This window comes from Mustela lutreola, chromosome 16, assembly GCF_030435805.1.
Source record: "Mustela lutreola isolate mMusLut2 chromosome 16, mMusLut2.pri, whole genome shotgun sequence".
Lineage (NCBI taxonomy): Eukaryota > Metazoa > Chordata > Mammalia > Carnivora > Mustelidae > Mustela > Mustela lutreola.
The window spans coordinates 12,937,592-12,961,161 of NC_081305.1; the positions used below are offsets into that span (position 1 = coordinate 12,937,592).

Genomic DNA, 23,570 nt, shown 5'->3' on the forward strand with positions numbered 1-23,570 from the left:
GCAGAGAATCTGATTCACAGGTTAGAAGTTTGTTTACTTGAGGAAAGCAAAGTGAGACAGTTGCAATCAGACCCCGCATTGGCTCTGGCAGCAAGGATTCAGCCGGAAGGCAGGGGTGTGGTGGACACTGCAGGTTACTGTCCCCTATCTGCTTCCCAGGGGTTCCCTATTGGCAGGACCCTGCTTAGCTGCCAATGCGCCTGCCTGGGGGAAAACACTTGAGTTTCTGTCCTTCCTTGACACTAAGGGTGGTCCTCAGACATAGTTCTGGTCGTCTGGATATAAACAGAAAAGGACTAGAGGGTGTCCTATTTTGAATACAGAGGTGGTCTTGCTGAGAGACCTGGGTTGCTTGGTTGTTGGTTTTTTGTTTGTTTTGCCTTCAGGCTCTTCCCTCTTATTTGCACTTTGAATGCAGACCTAGGGCTACAGGGGGGAATGGCCACCTTGCAACCAGGAAAGGACAAGAATGAAGGAAGTCAAAACGCCCTACGTCATGGGTGAAAGAGTGGAAGATAGAAACAGAATGGGTCATCCTTGGGTTCTCAGTAAGATGGCACAGGTGCCTACTGGGACATGAACTTAATTTGCTCTTCAGAAACTTAAGAATATGAAATTTGGAAGCTGAAAATTTATTTAAAACAAAATATCCACCATTTATCCTAAATATCATTAGAAAAAGCATTATAACAGTCATTGGCACAAGTTTTCATAAGCAACTTTATAAACTGAAAAACAGCTTAAGGCTTTTAAAGTCTTTATATTTTGTGACTGATTGCCTAGAAAGGATTAAAATTGACTATCTTCGACTCTTCTGCCAGTTAGAGCAGGAAGGTACTATGATGTGTGTGTCATGTTTCTTCAGGAAGACATGGAAGTTCTGAAAAAGAAGTTTCTCCAAAGTGATGGGCTCCTTCTGAGGTGGGGTGCCTGCCTCTTCCCCAGGTAAGATGGCTGCAACATTGCCCTTGAGTTCCAAACTAGGAATTTTACTCTTTTCTAATGAAAAAAAAATTTTTTTTTAGACTGTACTGTGACTCCATGTCCCTTTAAATTATGGACTGGCCAGCAGCTGACCTTGGGTTCCAATTGTTATACTCCCTGGTTCCCTGTCAATCACATTTTCTGTAAGGATATGAATAAAGACCATGTCTCTTCACTCTGTCAATTCTTGATTTTGCTGTGTAGAAGCTTTTGAGTTTGAGATAGTCTTACTTTTTATTTTTGTTTTTGTTGCCTGTGCATTTAGCGTCCTATCCGTGAAGTCACTGCCAAACCAAGTTTATGAAACTTTCCCCTGATGTTGCCTTCTAGGAGCTTTATGGTTTAAGGACTTATGTTTAAGTCTTTAACCATTTTCAGCTGACTTCTGGGCATGGTGTAAAAGGCTAGGTTTCATTCTTTTGCATATGGATCTCCAATTCTCCCAGCACCATTTGCCAAAGAGGCTCTCCTTTCCTATGGTGGGTACTTGGCAACTTTGTCAAAGATTGGTTGGCAGTATGTGTGTGCATTTATTTCTGGGGCTCTCTATTCTGTTCCATTGGTCTATGTGCCTGTCTCCATGCTTGTACTATGCTATTTTGATGATGGTAGCTTTGTAACATATTTTGCAATCAGGACGAATGATGCCTCTAGCCTTGTTCTTCTTTCTCAGGATTGATTGGCTATTTGTGGTCTTTCGTGGCTTCATATGACTCATAGAATTATTTTCCTGTATTTGTGCCACTGGGATTTTGATAGGGATGGCACTGAATCTATAGATGGCTTTGGGTAGCATGGAAATTTTAACAATATTAAGGCTTTCCACTCATGAACACAGGATGTCTTTCCATTTGTCTGTGTCTTTAATTTCTTTCATCAGTGTTTGTAGTTTTCAGTATATAAGTTTTTCACTACCTTAGTTTATTCCTGAGAATTGAATCCTTTTCTGTGATACTGTAAATGAGATTATTTTTCTAATTTTCTTTTCAGATAGTTTCTTGTTAGTGTATAGGAAAACAACTGATTTTTGTTTGTTGACTTTGTGTTCTGCAACTGTACTGAATTATTTTATTAAATCTAATAGATTTTTTAATTTAAAGATTTTATATATTTGTTTTATAGAGAGAGCATGGGGCGGGGGTGCAGCAGGCAGAGAGAGAGGGAGAAGCAGACTGCCCAAAGAGCAGGGAGCCTGATGTGGAGCTTGATCCCAGGACCCCAGGATCATGACCTGAGCTGAAGGCAGAGGCTTAACCAACTGAGCCGCACAGAAGCCCCAATTCTAACAGATTTTTTAATGGAATATTTTGGGTTTTCTATATATAAGATCATGTTGTCTGCACGCAGGGACAATGTTACCTCTTCCTTTCCAATTTGGATAGATTTTCTCTTCTTCTTGTCTAATCGCTCTGCCTAGGCCTTCCAGAAGTGGTGAGAGTGGGCATCCTTGCCTTGGTCCTGATCTTAAAGGAAAATCTTTTAGCTTTTCACTAATGAGCATGAGGTTAGCTGTGAGATTTTCATATATGACCCTTATTATGTTGGGGGTACTTTCTTTCTAATCCTAGTTTGTCGAGAAATTTTTTTTTAAAGATTTTATTTATTTGACAGACAGAGATTACAAGTAGGCAGAGAGGCAGGCAGAGAGAGAGGAGGGGAAGCAGGCTCCCCGCTGAGCAGAGCCCCCCGCCACATGGGGCTCGATCCTAGGACCCTGGGATCATGACCTGAGCCGAAGGCAGAGGCTTTAACCCACTGAGCCACCCAGGCACCCCTTGTCGAGAATTTTTATCATGAATTTTGTCAAATGCTTTTTGCCACTTCTATTGAGATGACCATGTGATTTTTATCCCTTATTCTGTTAATGTCAGATATCACATTAACTGGTCTTTGTATATTGAACCATCCTGGCATCTGAGAGGTAAGTCCCACTTGGTTGTAGTGTATGATCTTTTCAGTGTATTGTTGGATTTGATTTACTAGTATTGTGTTGAGGATTGTTCTACCTATATTCATTAGGGATATTGGCCCATAGTTTTTTTTCTTGTGGTGTCATTGTTTGGCTTTAGTACCCAGAAGAATTGAAGTCAGGATCTTGAAGAGGTGTTAACACTCTCACATTCAGTGTAGCACTAGTCATAGTAGTCAAGATGTGCAAACAACCTGAACGTTCATCGACAGGTGAATAAAGAAAATGAGGCATATACACACAATTAAGCCATTTTTCTTGAATAAATGATCCTAGGATTCTTGCTAGCCTTTGGTTAACTTCAAGAGTTCTGAAAAAATTGCTTTTGCTAGTTTTTGCCAGTGTTCTCATCACCACGGGAGAGCAGCTCTCCAGGGGTCCTTCTCTGCCATTCCTGCGGGCATCATGAATCCTTGGTTTTTCATTCAGTGACGTATCTTGGAAGATGCTATACATATTTTGTCTCTCTTACTTCCTCTGCACTGGCCACCCATATCCCTTATTCGTTTTAATAGCTGCATAGGATTGCAGTGCATGGAGGGTCCACTGCTTTGCAATGGACACTTATTCACTGGGCACCTCAACTGTGGATGAACCCTTTATACTAGAGATTGTGAGACTGTTTCCAACACGACCACTCTCCAGGAGCTTCTGGAAGGGTGGAGAAGACAAGGAACATGCAGGAGAATTACTCTCTCAAGAAAGAGTGCTGGGAATGCTTTCAGGGTCAGACGATGGTAAATGGTCTCACCTTGATTCTGAGTTCCAGGCCTTTCAAGACACACTTCTTAAATGGCTGGAAAGACACGGAGGCATGTGCAGTCTGGCCCACATCCACAATGCCATCGATGGGGGAAAATTCCAAGTATTGCAATAGGGATCTGGGGCCAGATAGCTCTGCCTGGAAGCTGAAGTTGAATTTTCCAGTGTTGATAAAGCTGAGTTCACACTGAACACATTCGTTCAACTCTACCTGAGTGATAGAGAACAGAGTAGTATGTTGATGGAATGCAAATCATGGCTCCCTTCTCTGGGGTTAGGATATGTAAGATGTTGGGGAAAAGTATCATTTGGGAGGCAGGGATGACAGATGATGTTAGTGAGCTGAGTATCATGGGCTTAATGTAGTCAGATATTCCACCGAGAGCTACTAAATGATGGGGGGGGGGTGCTCATACCTGAAGTGTAAGAAGGCAATTTAATTTTTAGACAATGCTTGGTGGACAAACATCCTTCCTGTATGTTGAAATCAAGTATTATTCCCTGCCCTACCATCTCTCCACCCCCTGGAAGATAAAATAAGTTTCACATCAAAACTATATGCTTTCTGAGGGTGGAGATGCTTCTGGCATGTGCCGTTCTTCTGGTCTCCCTGACATATGAAACAGAGAGCTACGGCTAACATTCCCTTGCACTTCCTTTCCCAGCCAGGGTGGAACCAGAGAAAGAGAGAGAGGGAGAGGTGAGAGAGAATAATCGAGGCTCTCTCACGCTCTTACCTCATAGAAGTTGATAATGTTTGTCTCTTTGGGAGTCAGGAGAGTGATCAAGCCAGTCCTGTCCTTGCACCTGACCTCCGCATTCATAGTGTATCCCTCAGCCTTGACATTTAAAGTCAGAGGGTGAGCTTTCTTTTTCACATTGCAGATCAAATTAAAGTTCACATCTCCCTCCTGCTTTGGTGTGAAGAAAATATCAACCGGGAACCTGGTTGGGGAAGAAGACAGCAGATTAGCTGCCAAGGCCAGCCTGGTATAACCTGCTAAAGAATATGAGCCTGATGCGTTAGCACCTGCTCTATGAGGAAAAGGCACCGTCATTCCAAATTACGACGAGTTTTGAAGATTTACCAGTCGTGGCTGAACAGTGCTCTATGAATTCACAAATATAACAGAAAAAAAGGAAAAGAATATAAACATGAGAGAAAAATATTGAGAAGAAGGTCTTAAAGTTCTCAGTGCTCTACAATCCATCAGGAAAATGAACAGTGGAAAATGAGGAGGACAGGGGTGGGGTTGTTCATATAAATGTTAGAGTTGGGAGAGATGTGATACAGGGCGCTCTGGGGGAAATCGATTCTCCTGGCTAGCAGGTCTAGAACCCTTGCTGTAGTGGGGGTGTGCAGTTGTGGGGGAACTTTTTCTTTACCTGGACAGTGGTGGGATCCAACCTTCCATGGGACATATGACCAGGCTGTTGCTGAAGCCTTCGGAGTACCGGGAGTTGTCCTGGAAGGCAAAAGAGAAGCCCTGCTCCTCCTTGTTGATGATGTGCACGGTCTCCCTGGCTTCTCTGCCTGTGGGAGAAACACCAGCCCTGAGTGAAGGCCTCACGCCTGCTCCTGAAGCATTCAGCAGATAGTGCTCCTCAAGCAAGAGGAAGCCTTCACAGAAAAAACTTTTCAACATTTTTTCTCTCTTCTCCCAAGCTCCTCAGTCTTTGACTACCTCCCTTCCTTCCTTCTGCTCTACAAGGGACCTGTTTCCCCTGGTGAGATTCACCTCTCTCCTTCTAGAACTTTATTCCATCAATTTCCTGCTCCTGCTGGGCGGCCCCTCTGCCTTGGTCGCAGCTGTCTGAGGTGATTCTGATGACGTCATTTTCTCTCTTTGTTCCTTTGGAACTAATGCCTTCCTGCTTTTGGTAATGAGGGCTTCACCCTCCCTGGAAGGCCCATTTATTTGTAGATAGTCTCTGTGTTACACTCTTTGAATCAGAGCTCAGGTATGTTGTGAGAGTCCTGCAGGGTCTTCTGTAACTATTTTGCTTTTTCTTACTTTCCTTGACTATTATAAAGCATTTGTTTTTTTACATATACTTTAGAATCATTTTATCTAATTCTCCCTCTGCCCTTAATCCTTTTGGGATTAAGGCTGCCAGATTTAGGAAATATTTTTTTAGTATAAGTATGTCCCAAATATTGTATGACACATACTTGTATTGACATACTTACACTAAAAAATTACTCACTGTTATCTGAAATTCAAATGTGACTAAGCATCCTGTATTTTATCTGGCAACACCAGTTGGAATTCTAATTGGAACTTGATTAAATTTGTATTTAATCTTGAGAGAATTAGTAAATGTTCACATCTTGTTTGAGGGCATTTTAATAAGATTTTATAGTTTTCTTCATATAAGTCCTATGCTTTTCATTTACACTTATCCTTAGATATTATATAGGTTTTGTCAATATTGAATGGATTTTTTTTTCTGTTTCTGGGTGCTTATTGCTAAAAGAAAGAGAAACTATTGATTTTTACATAATTGTCTTGCATCCAGCCGCTTACTAAATTATCTTGTTGATTCTAGTGGTTTGTTTTGCTTTTCTCTAGAGCCTCTGGAGGTTTTCTATGTAAGAAGTCACCGGCAACAGCAAATGAGATAGTTTTGTCTCTTTTTCCTTAATGTTTATGCCAATTCTTGAATTTTCCTGTTTTATTGTATTTGCTAACTAAAATCACAAAGAGAATATTCAATAATAATGATGATAATGAGCATCCTTGCCTAATTCCTGATTTTTAACTGAAGTGGTTCCAGTGTTTAATCACAGTATAAAATCTGCCTCTTGATTTTGGTTAGTCTTCTTTTTTTGAGGAAGAGGGAGAGAAGGAGGGAGGGTAAGTGTGAGCGAATGTGTGCGCAGGGGTGGGGGGAGGGGCAGAGGGAGAGAGAGAATCCCAAGCAGGCTCCACTCTCAGCCCAAAGCCCCATCTCGTGACCCTGAGATCGTGATCTAAGCTGAAATCAAGAGTCAGATGTTTAACTGACTGAGCCACCCAGGTGCCCCTGGATAGTCTTCTCTATTGAAGTTTCCCCCTCTATTCCTTCCTATTTTACAATTAGAATTTTTGTTAAGAATTTATGCAATGACTTTTTAGTGTATATTCAGATGATCACCTGGTTGTTCTTTAATCTGTTGATATATTCATTATATTGAAATGCACCACCTTTGCATTCCCAGATTAAGTTCTGTTCGCCTTGCTGTTGCTGTTTCTATTTATTTAATTTTATTTTAATTCCAGTTAGTTAACAGTGTTCTGCCAGACTCAGGTGTGTCATATAGTGATTCACCACTTCCATACCCCACCCGGTGCTCATCAGGACAAGAGCACTCCTTAGTCCCCATCACCTGTTTCTTCACCATCCCTCTACCCCTCCCCTCTGGGAGCCATCCATCTGTTCTGTATAGTCAAGAGTACTGTTATTGGGGCGCCTGGGTGGCTCAGCGGGTTAAAGCCTCTGTCTCAGGTCATGATCCCGGGGTTTGGGGATCGAGCCCCGCATCAGGCTCTCTATTCCGCGGGGAGCCTGCTTCCTCCTCTCTCTCTGCCTGCTTCTCTGCCTACTTGTGATCTCTGTCTGTCAAATAAATAAATAAAATCTTTTTTAAAAAAGAGGACTGTAATTATTCTTATGCTCTACTGCCCATTTATTTGTTCGAAACCTTCTGGAACATCACAGTCTCCTCCCACATACTTCTATGTATCAGTATAAGAAATGTATGGAAATATTACACAATAAGCTGTTAACATGGGCTTCCTTTGATGGAAAGGATAGGTGGAGATAAAATAAATTTTCCTTATATAATAGACTTATTGTCTTATTATGAAGTATATTATTTTTCTAAATATAAAAATCTAATGAGTTACTAAAAATCCTCTCCTTTAGTTGTATTTTACAGACACACACACACACACACACTGCATCCATGTGATAAGGGACCTGATGATCACTTCCTTTATTTCCTTCAGGTCTCTGATCAAATGTCACTTTCCCACCACCTACTGGAATAGGCGATTAACTTCTGACATGCTATATATTATTCTTTTTTCTTTTTTAGTAGTCTGCTTTCTTTTCTTTATTTTTTTTAAGATGTTATTTATTTATTTGTCAGAGAGAACCAGAGAGGTGGGGGGGAGAAAGAGAGTGAGAAAGAGCACACAAGCAGGGGGAGAGGCACGCAGAGGGAGAAGCAGGCTCCTCACTGAGCAAGAAGCCCAACGCGGGACTCGATCCCAGGACCTGAGATCATGACCTGAGCCGAAGGCAGGTGCTTAACTGACTGAGCCCCGCAGGCATCCCTTGCTGCTCTGCTTTCTATTACTAGACTATAACCGCCGGGAGGGTGGGGACTTTGGCTGTAGCCACGGCATTCTCAGCTCACAGAGCCGTGCCTGGGTCATACAAGGGCTCAGTAATATTTGTTGAGCTGAATAAATGCATGAAAGGATGGCAGAGAAATGTGATCGCTGCGGCGCAGACTGAGAGGCCAACAAGTGCAGGACATCCTCCAGAGGCACGTGCCAGTAAGACCGGGATGACACGGGGCTCGGGAAATGGACACAGTCAGTCCAGGCCTTCAAGGAACCTAACAAGCAGCATCCGCAGCTAGGCTATTAGCGTGTGGATTTAGAAGATACCTGGTGGAAGTTGGATGGAGAAATAAATATTTCTTGGCTTTGTGAACAGTGACAGAGAACGTCTGATGGGCACCAGGACAAGTTTGCCACCCCAGTTGGCTCCTGGCACTCATTGCTGGGTCAGCCCTCACAGGTCCCACCAACTCACACATAAACCAACAGGAAAGGCTTACCAATGAGGAGACAACTGAAGTTGAGGTGTGACTTGTCTAGATTGATGAGAGGATCGGTGGCTTTGCCCACCAGTAGGAAAGGGACGGTGATGTTGTGTTCGGGGATTAAGAAAGTCCAGAAGGCTTCTGTGATGTCCAGATGGGAAGGTGTGAACTGGAAGGTAATCTAAGAAGGCAGTTGGGAACAGAGGAGTAAAAGGTGTTTCTGTTTGCTTGTTCCACATGCCCTTGGAGGCTTCCTGGTGCTGGGGTTATGATGGCTGACATTATCAGGTCATACCCCCCCCTCACCACCCCCCCCCCCCCCCCCCCCGTTCTGCTATCTCTGTGAAGGCATGTAAGTGTGGCTCTTCCAGAAATATCAATGTCTGTTTGGACCCTGCCCACAGGTCCTTCTGAGGGGGTCAACCCCCTCCCCACAGCCTCCACAGCCTCTGGTGGCTGGACCACCATATTTCGTACCATGTCTTTGTCTGGCATGTAAAAACAGAGAGAATCTGAGAGAAATACGAAATTTTGGCTTTTCCCAAAAAGTTCAGGAAAATCGGCAGCCCTGGGCCACTTGTCTGTGTGTGGTCACCTGACAGAGAAGCACAGCAGCCAGCCAGGGGTGGGCTCAGCATTCCTTGTCATCGTCCCCTGGGCCTGCTCCATTCATTTGTGGGACCTGCCCGAAGGCATTTGAATTCATCATTTCTGTTTCATGGATCTATTTCTGCCTGAGATCCTCTGTGGAATTTATAGGATATGGGGTCTATCATTCTGTTTTGGCCAATGAATTCATGCTTCCCGAGGTCTGACCCCACACTCCAGTCCCCACACCACTGCGTGAACATGAGGACTGAGCTGTGGGACAGGACTCACTTTTCTGTTTTGCCCTTTGGCCTGACCAAGTAAAAACACACCTGTATACTTTTACCACTGTCAGTCCCTTGGGGGAAAAAACAAGCCTTCTTGTTTCTCTATGGGTCCTAGAGTCTCCAGCCACAGTGCCCAGATCCCCTTCTCTGCTTTACTAGTTTCAGTTTTAAAAACTGCAAATGCTAGAACTCTCCATTTCTCCATGGCCAACCAAGGGAGTGCAGGTATGTCTTGTTCATGAGGACGGCCTCCTGTCTATGCCACTCAAGAAATGCTTATTGATTCATGCACCCTCAGGCTGTGCTCCCTCACTCTACCTATGGTCTACAGCACACTTGCTATCCAGACAGAGAGAGAGAGAGAGAGAGAGAGAGAGAGAGATAGAAAGGTCTTTCATCAGATGGTCTTCATTCACATACACACCTCAGCTTTCTTTTCTGGGTGGATGAGGCCCTTCTCTGTAAGGCATGTGAAGGCTGGAGGGTTCTGGAGACTTTCAGTTTCTTCGGAGATCCAGCAGAAGGTGTAGGTGGTGTTAGTGGGGTTCAGGATTGTAAAAGTCCTGGCCGAGGAGGAAGAATTGATCACAGAGGCTGACACAGGGGAGTTGAGGAATAAGACAAACTTTCTCATGATCTTCTCTAGCACAGGCCTCCCTATCTGGGAAGTAGAACATATCTGGGCACTTCATTAACATAGAAATGAAAACTGCATCTCAGCTGGAGCTCCAGACTATGGCTAGCAAACTGGACTTTGGAGTAAAAATGACGCCCAGGGTGCTTCTGTCCCGCTGATCCTCTGTGGTTAAGGGGGTGGTCAGGGATTCTGTGTTAGGTCTTCCAAACTTTCCCCAGTGTTGATACTAAGGAGACCAAATCCAGCTTCCTTACTAGAGCAGTTTTCTGAAGTCCAACCCCAGTAGTTCAAGCCTGCTTTTAGGATTTAGTCTCCCTGACTTCCCTGAATTCTTCCTCCCCATTCTTTAGAAGGACAGTGATAGGAACTTGACTGATGCAAACCTAAGCAACTCACCGAAGACTCTTCCCTCCTATGCCCACACTGGTGAACTCAATCACCCGGGTGTTGGGGTCCAGAGCCCCACCACCGGGCCCTCGGAGGTCTGGGTTGCGCTGATGACCACTGATGTAGTCCGAGTGTTTCAGGTCAAAGTGGCAGAAGGGCAAGATGCTCCGCCCTTTTGTTGTTAGGACTGGACCTTGCTCCCCGGGCGGCAAGTTGGGAATCCTGAGAGGATAAAGTTATTCTTACTTGTTTTTAAATCAGCTGTTGCTTTCAGAGTTGGAAATGAATTATTATGTCCACCAGAATGTGAGCTCCAAGAAAGCAGAGACTGTCCTGGTCAATGACACAATCTCAGTCCCTGAACAGTGTGTTATACGTGGTAGGTGCTGACTCATTAACTGTTGAGTGGATGGACGTGTGAATGCGCTGAGGAGGAGGGGCTGAATTCTGGCTCCTTTTCTGCATCAAAGTACAGCCTCAGGTAATCTCTCCAATAGTGGTAACAAAATCTCCCTGCTGTAAACCGAGTAGTGTCTTACCCTCTGGGTCCTCTCATAGGCACCTACTGGGGTATGAACATGGACAGAAAAATCCTAGAAGAGTATCCTGAGTGCCTTGGAGAAGGTGAGGTGGATGTGATCAGACTTAGTCCCAACACCAAGTTCAGGCAGCCAAGATGTGGGGGGAGGGCCCCTGTGGTGGATTGTGGGGCTCCACAAGGCGCTCATGGCCCACGTAGGTCTGTCTACCCCATGCTGGGGTTCATACAGTCCTCTGTAAGGTGGGTGTTCTGCATGGAGCTTTCCTGGGAGTGGTTAGCCTATCAGGAGCTTTCAGTGCTAGAAGTTATAGATTGGCTTTTCTGGAACTGGGTGTGGACCCTTCTATTCCTTACCGACATGTGTCAGGTCCACACCTCCAACACCACCAGGTATGTGTATGGGATGATTGTGTGCCAAGTTCTCTGCTAAGTCTTCACTTGAATTGACTTATTTAAGGTTCATGGCGATAGTACAAGGTGGGTATTGCTGTTTGCTTTCTACATGAGGAAACCAAGTCTCAGAAAATATACAAGAAGGTTTTCCTAAGTTTGTGCATGCCCAGGGACTGGAACCCATCCATCAACCATTCTGTTGCTCAGTGTAATCCTGTATGTGGCTGGCAGGGGACAGGAGAAAGAGTCTAGAGAGTGTTGATTGATGAGTGATACAAAAGACCCAATTCTCTGTATATTCCAAGGCCTGGCCCCTTTGAATTTTCCAAAAAAGGAAATATGACCATTAGGATGCTGTGGAGGGGCCCAAGGCTGGAAAGAATAGTGGTAGTGGTGGGACAAAAGAGAGGCCAGGAGATGCCAAACTTTGTTCTGGGGAGCACTTCTCCTTACTGGCAGAAAAGATGGCCCTCGAAGTCTCCAACCTCCAGCGGGGAGAATTTCACTTTGAGCTTCTGAGTCTTGCCTGCAGGCACAGTGCCTGAGGAGGGCTCCACAGAGAAGGGTGGAAGGGAAACGTCATTCCAGTGCTCGGTGGCACTGTCCAGGGTGCTGACCGTGTGCAGCGTGCCCTGGCTAAGCTGGTCTTTTTGAGAGGAACCTGGGGGCAAACAGAGACAGCCAGTGATGTTCCGCGTTTGCAGTGGGAGAGCAGGTAGAGGCAGCCCACTCACAGGTCCAGAGGGAGCCTCTGTGGGGTCTGTGGGCTCACCTCTTCTAGCAGGTATACTTAATCTTGGGCACTGGGGGTAAGAAATTGGCTTACATCTCTCATAGATAGGAGACTCCTGAAAATACTTCTATTAATTCTACAAGCTTTCTAAGCTGTTTCCTTTTGGCTCAAGGGGGTGAGTCAAAGAGATGTCTCTAGGTATTCTGCCTCAAGAATAATGGGCTGTGAACCTAATTTTTGGAGAATCATTGTTTTAAAAAAAGGGGTTTACAACCTGGGGGCCCATTCAAAAGGTCTGTGAATCTCCAAAACTGCAAGCAACAACAGTAATGAGTATCTGTCCACCAAGTGTTGAGCCCTTTTCTGAGGACTTTATACGTATCAAGTTGGGTAGGGGTGTGTACTTTCTTGGGGAAACCTTTCATAGCTTCAGCAAGGGTCTGTAATCTTCCAAGAGGCTAAGGCCTGAAAAACAAGATTCCCAGGGCTCTGTGGTCAGGGTGGTGGCCTGGTGGATGGCCAGGGTTCAGGTTCCAGGAGGACAGAGGTCAGCTCTTGAGTTTCTCAGACCCTTTTTGTTCTGCAGACACCATGAGACGTTTTCTCTGCTGCTTCTTGGCTACTGGGGGGCAGGGAGCTGTAGGGGTAGTGCTCACTGCTCCATGAACAAGGTTCTTCTATTAACTGGGGACTCAGTTCAAGCCCTGGGTTTTGCCTGTCATTGTGTTTACCTTGGTTATCTGGCATTGCAAAACTGACAGTCTTTGTAGTCTCTTCTGAGACCCAGTTGAATTCCAGCTGCACACTTCCTGAATTAACCAGTTCAAACCTGCAGATAGATCAGAAAATAGATTTGAGAAATGTGCTGTCAGCGATTTTTTTCTGTCCACCCATCATCTATACTGTTACTTAACTTCTTTCTTTAAGTCATCACTGTGTTTCTTAAACATTTTTTCAAAAGGCAAGTTTTAAGCATTTTATCCAGCATCATGCATTTGCTATGCTAGTTACATTTTCTTCTAAAACATGTAAAATATATGCATAGCTATTAAAAGTAAAACTATCCAAATGTTTAGTACTGAAAATCATCTGGAACACCGCCAGTAAGTACCCTACGCAATGAGCTCTCTGCATACATTGCTGTAATCCTGAAACATTTCCATGAGAGAGGAATCAAAATGTGTTTCCCATGACAGTATCTCCTTTAGGTGCAAATTTCATAGTCCCTCCCTTCCTGAAGCATCTCCCACTGGAAACAATGTCCCTGTGGTCAGAGGCTTCTTTACCCCTACCTGAGATTCCTTCACTGGCCGAGACTTGTCTCAAATTCTGAATTAGTGGAGCCCTTTCTTGCCTCAAGTTTCCCTGCATCTAAGACAAGAACAGGAGATAGAATCTTTTTTCTGGAATCACATTTAAACTGATCACAATCCCAGCAAAGGATGAGGTCTGTCACAAGAAAATGATTGTCCTAGAGAAAGAAACACAGTGCTATCCTAGTTTTAGGGAAGTGGTAGGAGTTGAGAGTTTACGAGTGGGGTGCGCTAGGGTGTAAGAATTAGGTTTCCATTTTCCAACCCAGGTAGACCATGCAGGTACACCCAAAGTCAAGTGCTTGGACCTCAGGGGTTTGTGTTTATTGTGTACAAGTATGAGCACTGGTCATTATCTCAAAGAAAATTTTATAAAGTGGAGAAATCTTGGTGGTACAGAATACTTCTGATTAAAAAGAGTTCTTGGTTTAGATTGGGATTGGCTTTTTTTTTTTTTTTTTAAACAAAGGGCAAGATAGCACTTTTTTTTTTTTTTTTTTTTTTTTTTGGCTTTGTGTACCATAGGTCTTTGTAGCAACTACTCACTTTGCTGTTGCAGTGCAGAAGCAGCCAAAGACAATGGGCATAAACTGATGGGCATGGCCCTGGCCAGAAGTAACTTTATTTACAATGAGAGGCAGCTGGCTGGATTTGGTCCATGGGTCATTTGCCAACCCCTACTTTAGGAGAAATAGGTATCAGCAGGAGGTCCTGTCTCCTGCCTTATCCCTTTTGCTTCTATAAAAATTGGGGAGAACATGTAAAGTGTAACCAATGCAAAATGACTGGAAGAAGTTAATTACTAATTCTTACAAAGTTGAAACAGATCAGTGGTTCACATTTTTGTGCTTCTAATTCTTAAAGAATAGTCTGTCCTTATATGTGCTGTTCTCTCTGTCTAGAAGGCCCTTTCCTTCCTCACTTACTTCTTCACCTGGCTACCTCCTGCTCATCTTCTGCAATTCAGCGGGGCACCGCTTCATCTGGGGCGCCTTCCCTGATGAGCTCTCTGCTTCCTGATTGTCCCCACATCTCAGGCTGTTTTAGGTACTCTCCAGCACACACACAACACCACAAATATCAATTCACCTATTTTCACCCATCCTCCCCCCACCCACCATGAGCTCCTTAAGATGGGGGCCCACGACATCCTGTATTCCCGTGAATGAGTTCACATAACTATTTTTCCTTCTGAGGACAATTCTGGCTACAAGTGAAATTTCTAGCTCTGTTTCCCTGGAAACACGATAAAGGAGAAATACCAGTCGCATTATTAGGCAACCCTGTTTATAGTAAAAATGATGCCTGATTGGTAAATTGCATCTGGTCTGGAGGGAATTATGGTTCCCTGGGGGAAAGATATAGCTTTGGGGTTTTCTTAGTGTAGTGATTCTTGTAACTGGGCATGTCCCCCACGGGGATCCTAGAAGCTGTACCTATGGAATGGTTATGAGGAGTGTTGCCTTCTCTAGGTTGTGGGGCTTCTAAGCTGAGATGGACCCATTGGCATCAGTGTGGATATTGTCTGAACTGTGACCTGGAGTTGGGGAGAAAAGAGCTGTTCCTGGTTGGTGGTGTGGACTGCTACTGCCAGGATGGTCCCTACTGGGGACCTGATGGCAGGATGCTGCCCCCGCCGCCGGCAGGCTGTGTTTCCTGGCCTATATCTTGACTTCAAGTGGGAACTTCCATAGCTTTGTGGGTCTGAAGGTTTCACTGCACCTGCAGAGTTACTCTGGTGAGTGTGAAGCGGCTCTGTTGCCTGGTATGTGCTGTCAGAGAAGCTGAAGAATGTGTGGTGAAGGAGTGGGCAGATGATGGAATGAAAGAGTGTCCCTGTGAAGGTGGGGGCTCTCAGAGACTCACTCAAACACTCGGGTCTGGTAAACCAGCGTTTCTTTAAAGTGCACGTTGCTTGTGTGGCATGCATACGAAGCGAAATTCACATTGGCACTGATCTGAAGATGCAGTTCTCGATAGTTCTCTTCTACAACAGAGTGGGCGGGCTCGGGGTCTGTCTCTATCACCTGTAACAAAGATGGAGCCAGTTAACCCACAGGAATAAAGTGCTGTGGGGAAGAATGGTACTATATTTTACCCGTGCAAATGAGCACCAACACACAAACTCAAGTTCCAGAATAAATGATTCAGGCAAACCTAAATGACTCCTAAATGGGGAAGGAAACAAATTACTGGGAGTAGTAGGATTGCAAAGACATGAGGTTTTTTGGTTAGATGGACTCAGAAGAAGGCAGAAGAAACGAAGTCATAAAGATAGGCAGAGATATTAATGAAATCAAGAATAGATTGAAAACAGAGAGGACCAAAATTTATTTATTTGGAATGACTTAAAAAGTCTTCAGTGAGATTGATAAAAAAAAAAATAAGTACAAATAACCAATATCAAAAATGAAAAGGAAGACATCACCATCAACCCTACAGATTTAAACAAATGATAGAAAATATTATAAATAATATAATTAAAATACATATGAAAATTTAGTCCAAGGGAAAATTCCTAGAAAAATAATTTAATAACATTGACTCAAGAACAAACCAAAAGCCTGAAGAGTCCTAACACTATTAAAGAACCTGAAGTGTAGTAAAAAAAAAAATCTTAAAGATCTAACTAAAGAGATAAAATCTGTTAATAAAAGGGAGAAATTAATATTGTAAAATTGTTAATTCATCCTAAACTAACTTATGGATGCAATCCAATTCCAATCAAGCTTCCATTCATGTTTCCATAGTACTTGTTTAGTGGATTCCAAAATTGGATAGAAAAATAAAGGACCAAGAATAACTAAAACACTTCAAAACAAAACAGTATGGAAAAGGGACTTCCCTTCCAGACAACAAGGCTGGCTGTGAAGCTATAGAGGTTGAGGCAGGATAAAACTGGCATAGGGATAGACAAATCAACCATGAAGCAGAATACTAAGATAAGAAGCATGCTGGGTATGTATGAAGTTTAGATGACAAGGGAGTCATGGCAGATCGCTAGGAAACAGAAGGGCTAAACAAAAAAGAGGATTTGGCCAGGTCAGTTATCTAGATGGAAAACTATGAAACTGGATCCTTGCCTCACACCATACATAAAGTCCATGTGGGCCAAGGGCTTAAATATAAACAGCAAAGTTCTTAAACCTTAAAAAAAAAAAAAAAAAGCATATTTTTTTCTTCCCTGGTAGGGAAGGGCTTTAAAAATAAGACATAAAAATAATAAATATAGAAAATGAGATTAATAGATGTGACTATATTAAACTTAAGAATATTTTTTGTTCATCAAAAGATACATCAAAAAAAGTAAAAAGCTTTAAATTTAGTGAAGACGTTTGCAGACAAATAGTAGGAAGGAATAGTAGAGTTTATAAAAAATAAAATGACTCATATTAAGGATAAGCAGCTAATAGAAAAATAGGTAAAAGACATTTATATGAGACAACTATTATGGACAATAATCACATGAAGACATATTCAACTTTATCAGGGATTATGGAAATGCAAAGTAGCCCCCAAATGAGACCATTTCTCATTCACATACATGACAAAAAGTGAGAGGTGTGGCAAAGCCAAGTTGTGGAGAAAATGCAGATCAGTGAGATCCCTTTGCCAGTAAGAGTATATACTGGTACAGCCATTTTGGAAAACATTTGGGCATTGCCTTGGAAAGCTGAAATTCACATATCCGATGGCTTGGCAATTCCACTTCTAGGAATATAAACTTTTACAATATAAACTTTTACAAATGAACACCACTTGTTTACAGAAACACTGTGCATGATAGCAGAATCACAAATAATTTTCAAAAGAAGAATGAATGATAACAACGGAATTTTATAGAGCAGTGAAATTGGGTGCACGATAGCCACATGTGACAATACAGATCACATGCAATCTAACCTTTTTAAAAAACTAAAGTGAAAAACTACAACTAAACAGTATGCCTTTTAGAATGCCTGGGTGGCTCAGTTGTTAAGTGTCTGCCTTTGGCTCAGGTCATGATCCCAGGGTCCCGCATCGGGCTTTCTACTCAGGGGAAGCCTGCTTCTCCCTCTCCCACTTCCCCTGCTTGTGTTCCCTCTCTTGCTACGTCTCTGTCAAATAATAAACAAAATCTTAAAAAAAAAAAAAAAAAAAGAATGCATAGGTTAAAAAAGAACAACAACAACAAAAAAAACCCAAAAATCAAGGGAATAAGTAAACGAGATTCAGGATGGTGATTACATCTAAGAGGGGTGGAGGGGGAAGGAATGGCTGAGAAGCACATGCATATTCCGTGTTCTACTTCCTGTGTTGCTGTGAGTTCATCTCTGTTTATTCTACTAGGCAAAAGAAACCAACCAAGGACTGATTAAAAGAGAGGCATGCTTGGATCACAGATGAGATTCTGTCATGAACCAAAGAGTCTAATCTAATTTTGGACACCCGGGGGAAAGAGAAACTGACCGAAAGGTGAGGCCCCGTGCTGTTGAAAAAGGTGGGGGGGGACTTGCTGCGTGAGGCATCCAGACTGAAACCGAAGCTGGACAGATCAAGCTGTGTGGGGTGGGCATGCAAGTTCAGTTGTCACTTCTGAAATCAAGGTCAAGTAGAATGGGAAACATTTTTTTTCTTTTTTGGTTGGAAGGCAATGATGAGATACTGAAGTAGAGAGCAGCAGGCCCCCAGCCCTGGCAGGCCTGGTCAGATCTGTGCCTGATGTCCTTACTCACCTTTCGTTTTGTAGTCAAAGTCGTGGGTGGGTTTCTGAGCACATCCACCCACTTGACCGTGCGCATGCGGTCATCCCAGTCAGGGACCTGCTCTGCAGGGAGTGGAAACGTGATCCTGGACAGCTTACACTTGATCCCCATCTTCTTCAGATTGATGGGCACATCTGACTTCATGGTCACCACTGTGTCCTTGGCACACCCAGGGTGGAGGTGGCCCATCTGGGGAAGACCCTGGTATTAGTATTTTTGGGAGTCTGAGCTTAAGGACTTTCAATACCTGGTGGTGACATACTAGAGAAGGGGTAGAGCCAAAAATCTTGGCAAAAAATACGTCATTCAAACCTGCCTATGTAGATGGTCTTAAAGATGTATAAGAGGTTCTTAGATAGAAATACAAGCCTAAAAATGAAAGCAGCTAATATTTGTTAAACTGTTACTTGCTTTGGGCACAATTTAAACCTTTACACAATTCTGCTAATTCCCAGGATGACCCAGGGAGATGTAGAGCCATTGCACCTATTGTACAGGCAAGGAAACTTGTAACTTGTTCGTGGTCCTCCCATGAATACTGGAAGAACTGGATTCAGTCCCCGACAGCATGGCGCCAGGTACCACACTCTAAACCTGTGCTTCTTCATCGATCACCTATATGGACCAGGGACAGGCGCACTCAGTATATTCGCAGTTCTCAGAGTGTGGTCAGGTGACCCCTGGGACCCCTATGACCTTTTCAGAAGTTCATGAGGTCAAAACTACTTTCATCATAATACTAAGATGTTAGTTGACTTTTTCACTCTCATTTTCTCGTGAGTATTCAATGGAACGTTCTAGAGGTTGCATGACAGACAATATTGCGGCAGATCAATGAGAAGCAAATAGGAGAATCTAGCTCCTTCTACTAAGCCAGATATTAAAGAGGTTTGTCAAACTGTAAAACAATGCCATTCTTCTCACTAACTGTTGTATTTTGAAAAACATAGCCATTTTCATGAAAAAATCATACTTATATTAACATAAATGGGTTTATTATTTAAAAATGAATAAATATATGTTTTCAGATAGTCTCAGTTTTAATTTCTAATACGGTAACTATCAACAGATATAACCCACATAAACAAAAGCTTTTTTGAGTCCCTTGATAATGTTTAATAGAGTAAAGGAGTCCTGAGGCCAGAAAAGCTGAGATTCACTGAAGTATACCAGATAAATGGGAAATTTAATTTGGTCTGTAGCATAAAATCATTTATGGTTTAACATATATAAACACGCATATATATATATATATATATATATAACACATATATATAATATATATAACATTGGCATATATAATATTATATATATTATATATATATATAATAGTCCTACAATGTTTCTGACAGATGTAAAAACTTTCCACTGGAAAGTGAAGGGAGAAGAAAGCTTAGTATTTCTCAAGGCACAAATGTGTGCATGGGTGGTGGGGGCGTCTCTGCAGGAGTGTCTGTGCATGTGGGGCACTAAATGTACTATATTGAGCTCATCTCTGCCTACTTTGACTGATACTTTACATCCCTCCAGGAAGCCAAACTCCCTGAGAGCATGCAAAGATTCAAAAGTGACAAAGCGGGTGCCTGGATGGCTTAGTTAGTTGAGAGTCCAACCCTTGATCTCAGCTCAGGTCTTGATCTCAGGTTCATGAGTTCAAGCCCTATGTTGCGCTCCACACTGGGCATGGAACCTACTTAAACAAAAAAACTAAAAAATAAAGGTGACAAAGTGGGTCCCTAAATCTCCTTGCCCTCTCCCCCTGTCCATGTGTGAACAGACTTGGTGACCAAAACAGAACAGGAGCAGTAAACACGTCTGGGTATATCTACTGTTCTGGGAACTCAACAGTAAACTATGAAAAACAACTAGCCAGAGGCTAGATCTGCTACCACATTCTCTTAGGCCTTATGGGACGTCGAGATTTGGTCAGCAATTCATAAAATGTGTGTTGTGAGATGTTAAAGAAGGGGCCAGAAAATTCCAAGTAAAACAAAGTTAACTAGATTTTAGTGTGCTGAATAGCACTGGGCATCTTTAAGAGAAAGATGTAATATGCGAATTTGATAAATTTCAGTTGTTCAAAAGAACCTACTACCCCCATTTTAGCTTCCAATGAACCACTTTTGCAGGACTAATGCTCTAAAGAACATACACTTTGGGGGACACAGGTCTATCCTCGGGGACACGAAGATGGGACCTGTTTTCATGCACACAGGTTTCCATGGAATTCCTCAACACCAGCCTAGCAACCATCTCAGCAGACGTCATTCTCTGTTCTTAGACCCAAGGAGACATGAACAGTGTCCTCTGGCATCTGGTCTGAGTAAGGGATAGTTCCTGGGCTGTTTCTCAGCTTGAGAACCATCTATCCCATCCTGTGTATTCATGGGAAGACACAGACAATCAATTTGATATTGGCTTATGCCTAAGGAAGTCCAGAGAACAGTGAATGGCTTTCACTCACCTGTGGGGAAAAGGAAACTGTAGCTAAAAGGGGCCATTCAAACCGTATCACATTCACTTGGCTGTGGTTTGTGATTGTGAAGCTCACATTATAGGTGTTTCCAATGTGGCAGTCCCCAAACTGGATGTGGTCCACCAGAGAAGCTATGGACAGAAGCAGAAGGTCTGTGAGTCGTCCCTGGCCTCCTCCTAGGGCTCACTTCCCTAAGGAGGCAGCACCTGAAAGACATGGGGCCCTACCCTCATGCATCCTTACCTTCTTTAATGATTATTCTGGAAAAATTTGGAGTCCCTTAGCTTAAACTTTCCCTCCTTGGGAAATCTATTTGTCTATCTGTCTGTCCGTCTGTCCGTGCGTCCGTCCATCCATCCATCCACATCCATCCATCTACCTTGGCCCTCACCTCTAAGAGAAAATATAAGGTGCCCACTCCATTTGTTTGCTCAAACAATATTATTAAGGGTTAAAATAAGATAAAATTAAAAAGTCCTTGTTAAACTTGAATAATAAATAATTGATGAGTCACTTACAGTATCAGTATGTTCCATACAATATTTGGGGATGCACAAATAATAAAAAAAACTCTGCGTTTTATCTGAAATTCAAATTTAACAGGGACTCTTATATTCTGATTTTCTAAACCTGGTAACCCTATTGTAAGGGTGAAATCTGATTTCTGAACTGGGGTTCATGCTGGCTCCTGCTTGACCCCTCACAAGAGAGATGTCACCTGGTAGCCACTGACAGGTGAAACGCCATATGTGTGAGGAGTGTTGATTTTAACTCATGTCATGTAGACTGTCCAATGGTAATAAAGCTTCTAGAAAATGATGAGAATGTGTTTATAACTCAATTCATACCAATTAGCTATACAATTAGGGTGATGGACAAGTGCTTTTGATAATAATGATGACATAAATTTTCTTCTGCCATAAAGAACATAGTCAACTAAATGAAGTGCGAGACGGACCACAGAGGAGCCCATCTTAAACTTTAAGACACACACAAATCACTGAGGGATCTTGCTGAAATGTAGACTCAGCTTCGGTCAGACCAAGGTGCTGGGGCAGGCCCTGCCATTCCCATTTCTACCAAGCTCCCAGGTGCTCCTGATGCTGCAGGGCCTCAGACACCAACAGAATGATGTTCTAGAAGTGGCACAAACCTGCACATTCTTTAATTAAAGAAGCCCACAATTTCTCGTGGAGTGTCTAGGGTACATGAAACAGACAATGCCGATATTAGCCAGCTGAAAGAAATGGGGAAAACTAGAGAGATACGTGCTCCCTTAGCTAATCTGGAATGTGAACTCTGAATTTCACTTATTAGCTAAACTGGAATGAGCTAAAACTCTAAGCTCCCCAAGGTGGAGACTGTCTTCTTACTCTTTAAAATTCCAGGGCTCAGCAGAGTGCCTGGTTCAGGCATGTTGATGCTCAAGAAATGTCCCTCGAGGGAACACATGATTGAAGGCATTGCCTGAGCCACAAATGAAGGGGCATAGAGTGAGGAAGAGGAGATGCTCTCCCAAATTCCCAGGAAGCTGGCTGAGCTGTTATTGAAAATGGCCTGAGCCAACAGTTGTCAGTACCTCACTTCCATTTCTCTCACCTGTTACCAAGTCTTCCATACTATTTTCCTCAATGATCTCAGAGATCTCTGGGGTCTCAGGGCTGCCGGAAACCACCAGCCCATGGATGTTGCCCAAGGTGATGTCATCCTCATAACCTTCTCCCACCAGGTGGATGATTGTCTCCTCATACTGGTTGTCGACCACTGACAAGTGGATGGTGCCTTTCATTCTCCCAACCTTCTGGGATTGGAAAACGACATCGAATCCAGCTGTGTTTCCAGGAGGAACAACCAGGGAGGCTGTGTGAGCTTTCTTTGCTGCAAAAAAGAGAGAGACACGGGATTTAGAACTAGTTTAAAGGAAGATGTAACCAGAGAGATCCTGACTCAGGGGAGGGCAGCTTTATGTGGGAGTGAGTCTTACCTACAGAGGCCCCTGGTGATGAGACTGAGTATCCTGCTGTGGTTGGGTCCTTATTAGTTCGCCAATAAAACAGCTCCTGGGACCCATCGCCCTGCAGAAGCTGTACTCCCTCTACCTACCTTTGGCATGTGGTTTGTTCTCCTCTGTGATGTAGATGTAGGAGGTGGTGGGGATCCCTTTCAGGGAGAAGACACCTAGTTGGTCCCTCAGATCGACATGCAGCTGGCATAAAGAAAGCAAGGATGAGTGTTAAGCTTACAGGCAGCTCATGGGTTTTGAGTCTTGATAGAGATATGGTGGTGTTTGGAAAGTATTCAAAAAGTCCTTGTGCCCAGTGCTCACTTTTTTGAATTCTTACTAAAAGGGAAATAAAATAAGTATTAGACCTGGGGAGGAAAAGGAAAGCTCAGTTCAGCTCTGATCAAACAAGTAAGGAACTGGTGGTCCAGAGTCTAGGATTGACTTTATGATGATCAAGCTATGTAGGGTCAAGATGGGCTTGCCAAGGCCTCTGCTGCTGACAGAGGCAGTCGCTAAATATAGTCATTCTATCAAGGCTTACATGGATATGAGTTCCCAAAAACCAGTGTCTCCTAGGTGTCAATCCATCAGTTGCCTGATACTATCATATGGAGGGGCCTGCTGAGTTAAAAAAAAAAAAAAAACCAAAGCAGGCCTATGGCTTAGGTGAAGAAAAGGGGTATTTTCTGGACTACCATAGTGGATACAAAAACAAAAGCCATATTTCTGATTTTAGATCTGAGAAATCAGCAGACAGTTTTAGAAGACAGTCACGCTAGTACCATCATAAATACGATCAAATGATATAAGAAATGATGCAAAAAGAATAAAGAAATAGTGGTACTATATGGGAAGCTTCTGAGATTAAAAAAATGATATGTTTAGAAACCATCTCAAAAAGAAACTATATGGAGGAGTTATATGACAAAAA

The 23,570-nt window shown here is 43.1% G+C and overlaps 1 protein-coding gene across 3 annotated transcripts in view; it reads right to left on the reverse strand.

The window, feature by feature from the left end:
• Positions 1 to 23,570, reverse strand: part of HYDIN (HYDIN axonemal central pair apparatus protein) — a 385,540-nt gene that overhangs the window by 29,787 nt on the left and 332,183 nt on the right. For all 3 annotated transcript variants that reach the window (XM_059150954.1, XM_059150956.1, XM_059150955.1), the window contains 13 exons: positions 22,738 to 22,840; positions 22,234 to 22,512; positions 20,623 to 20,765; positions 18,129 to 18,347; positions 15,280 to 15,440; positions 12,832 to 12,929; positions 11,821 to 12,028; positions 10,443 to 10,655; positions 9,834 to 9,972; positions 8,550 to 8,715; positions 5,102 to 5,249; positions 4,453 to 4,660; positions 3,705 to 3,926 (listed from right to left, as the gene is read on the reverse strand). In XM_059150954.1, the coding sequence (XP_059006937.1) occupies positions 3,705 to 3,926; positions 4,453 to 4,660; positions 5,102 to 5,249; positions 8,550 to 8,715; positions 9,834 to 9,972; positions 10,443 to 10,655; positions 11,821 to 12,028; positions 12,832 to 12,929; positions 15,280 to 15,440; positions 18,129 to 18,347; positions 20,623 to 20,765; positions 22,234 to 22,512; positions 22,738 to 22,840 (2,307 nt within the window). The remainder of the gene's footprint in view (positions 1 to 3,704; positions 3,927 to 4,452; positions 4,661 to 5,101; positions 5,250 to 8,549; positions 8,716 to 9,833; positions 9,973 to 10,442; positions 10,656 to 11,820; positions 12,029 to 12,831; positions 12,930 to 15,279; positions 15,441 to 18,128; positions 18,348 to 20,622; positions 20,766 to 22,233; positions 22,513 to 22,737; positions 22,841 to 23,570) is intronic.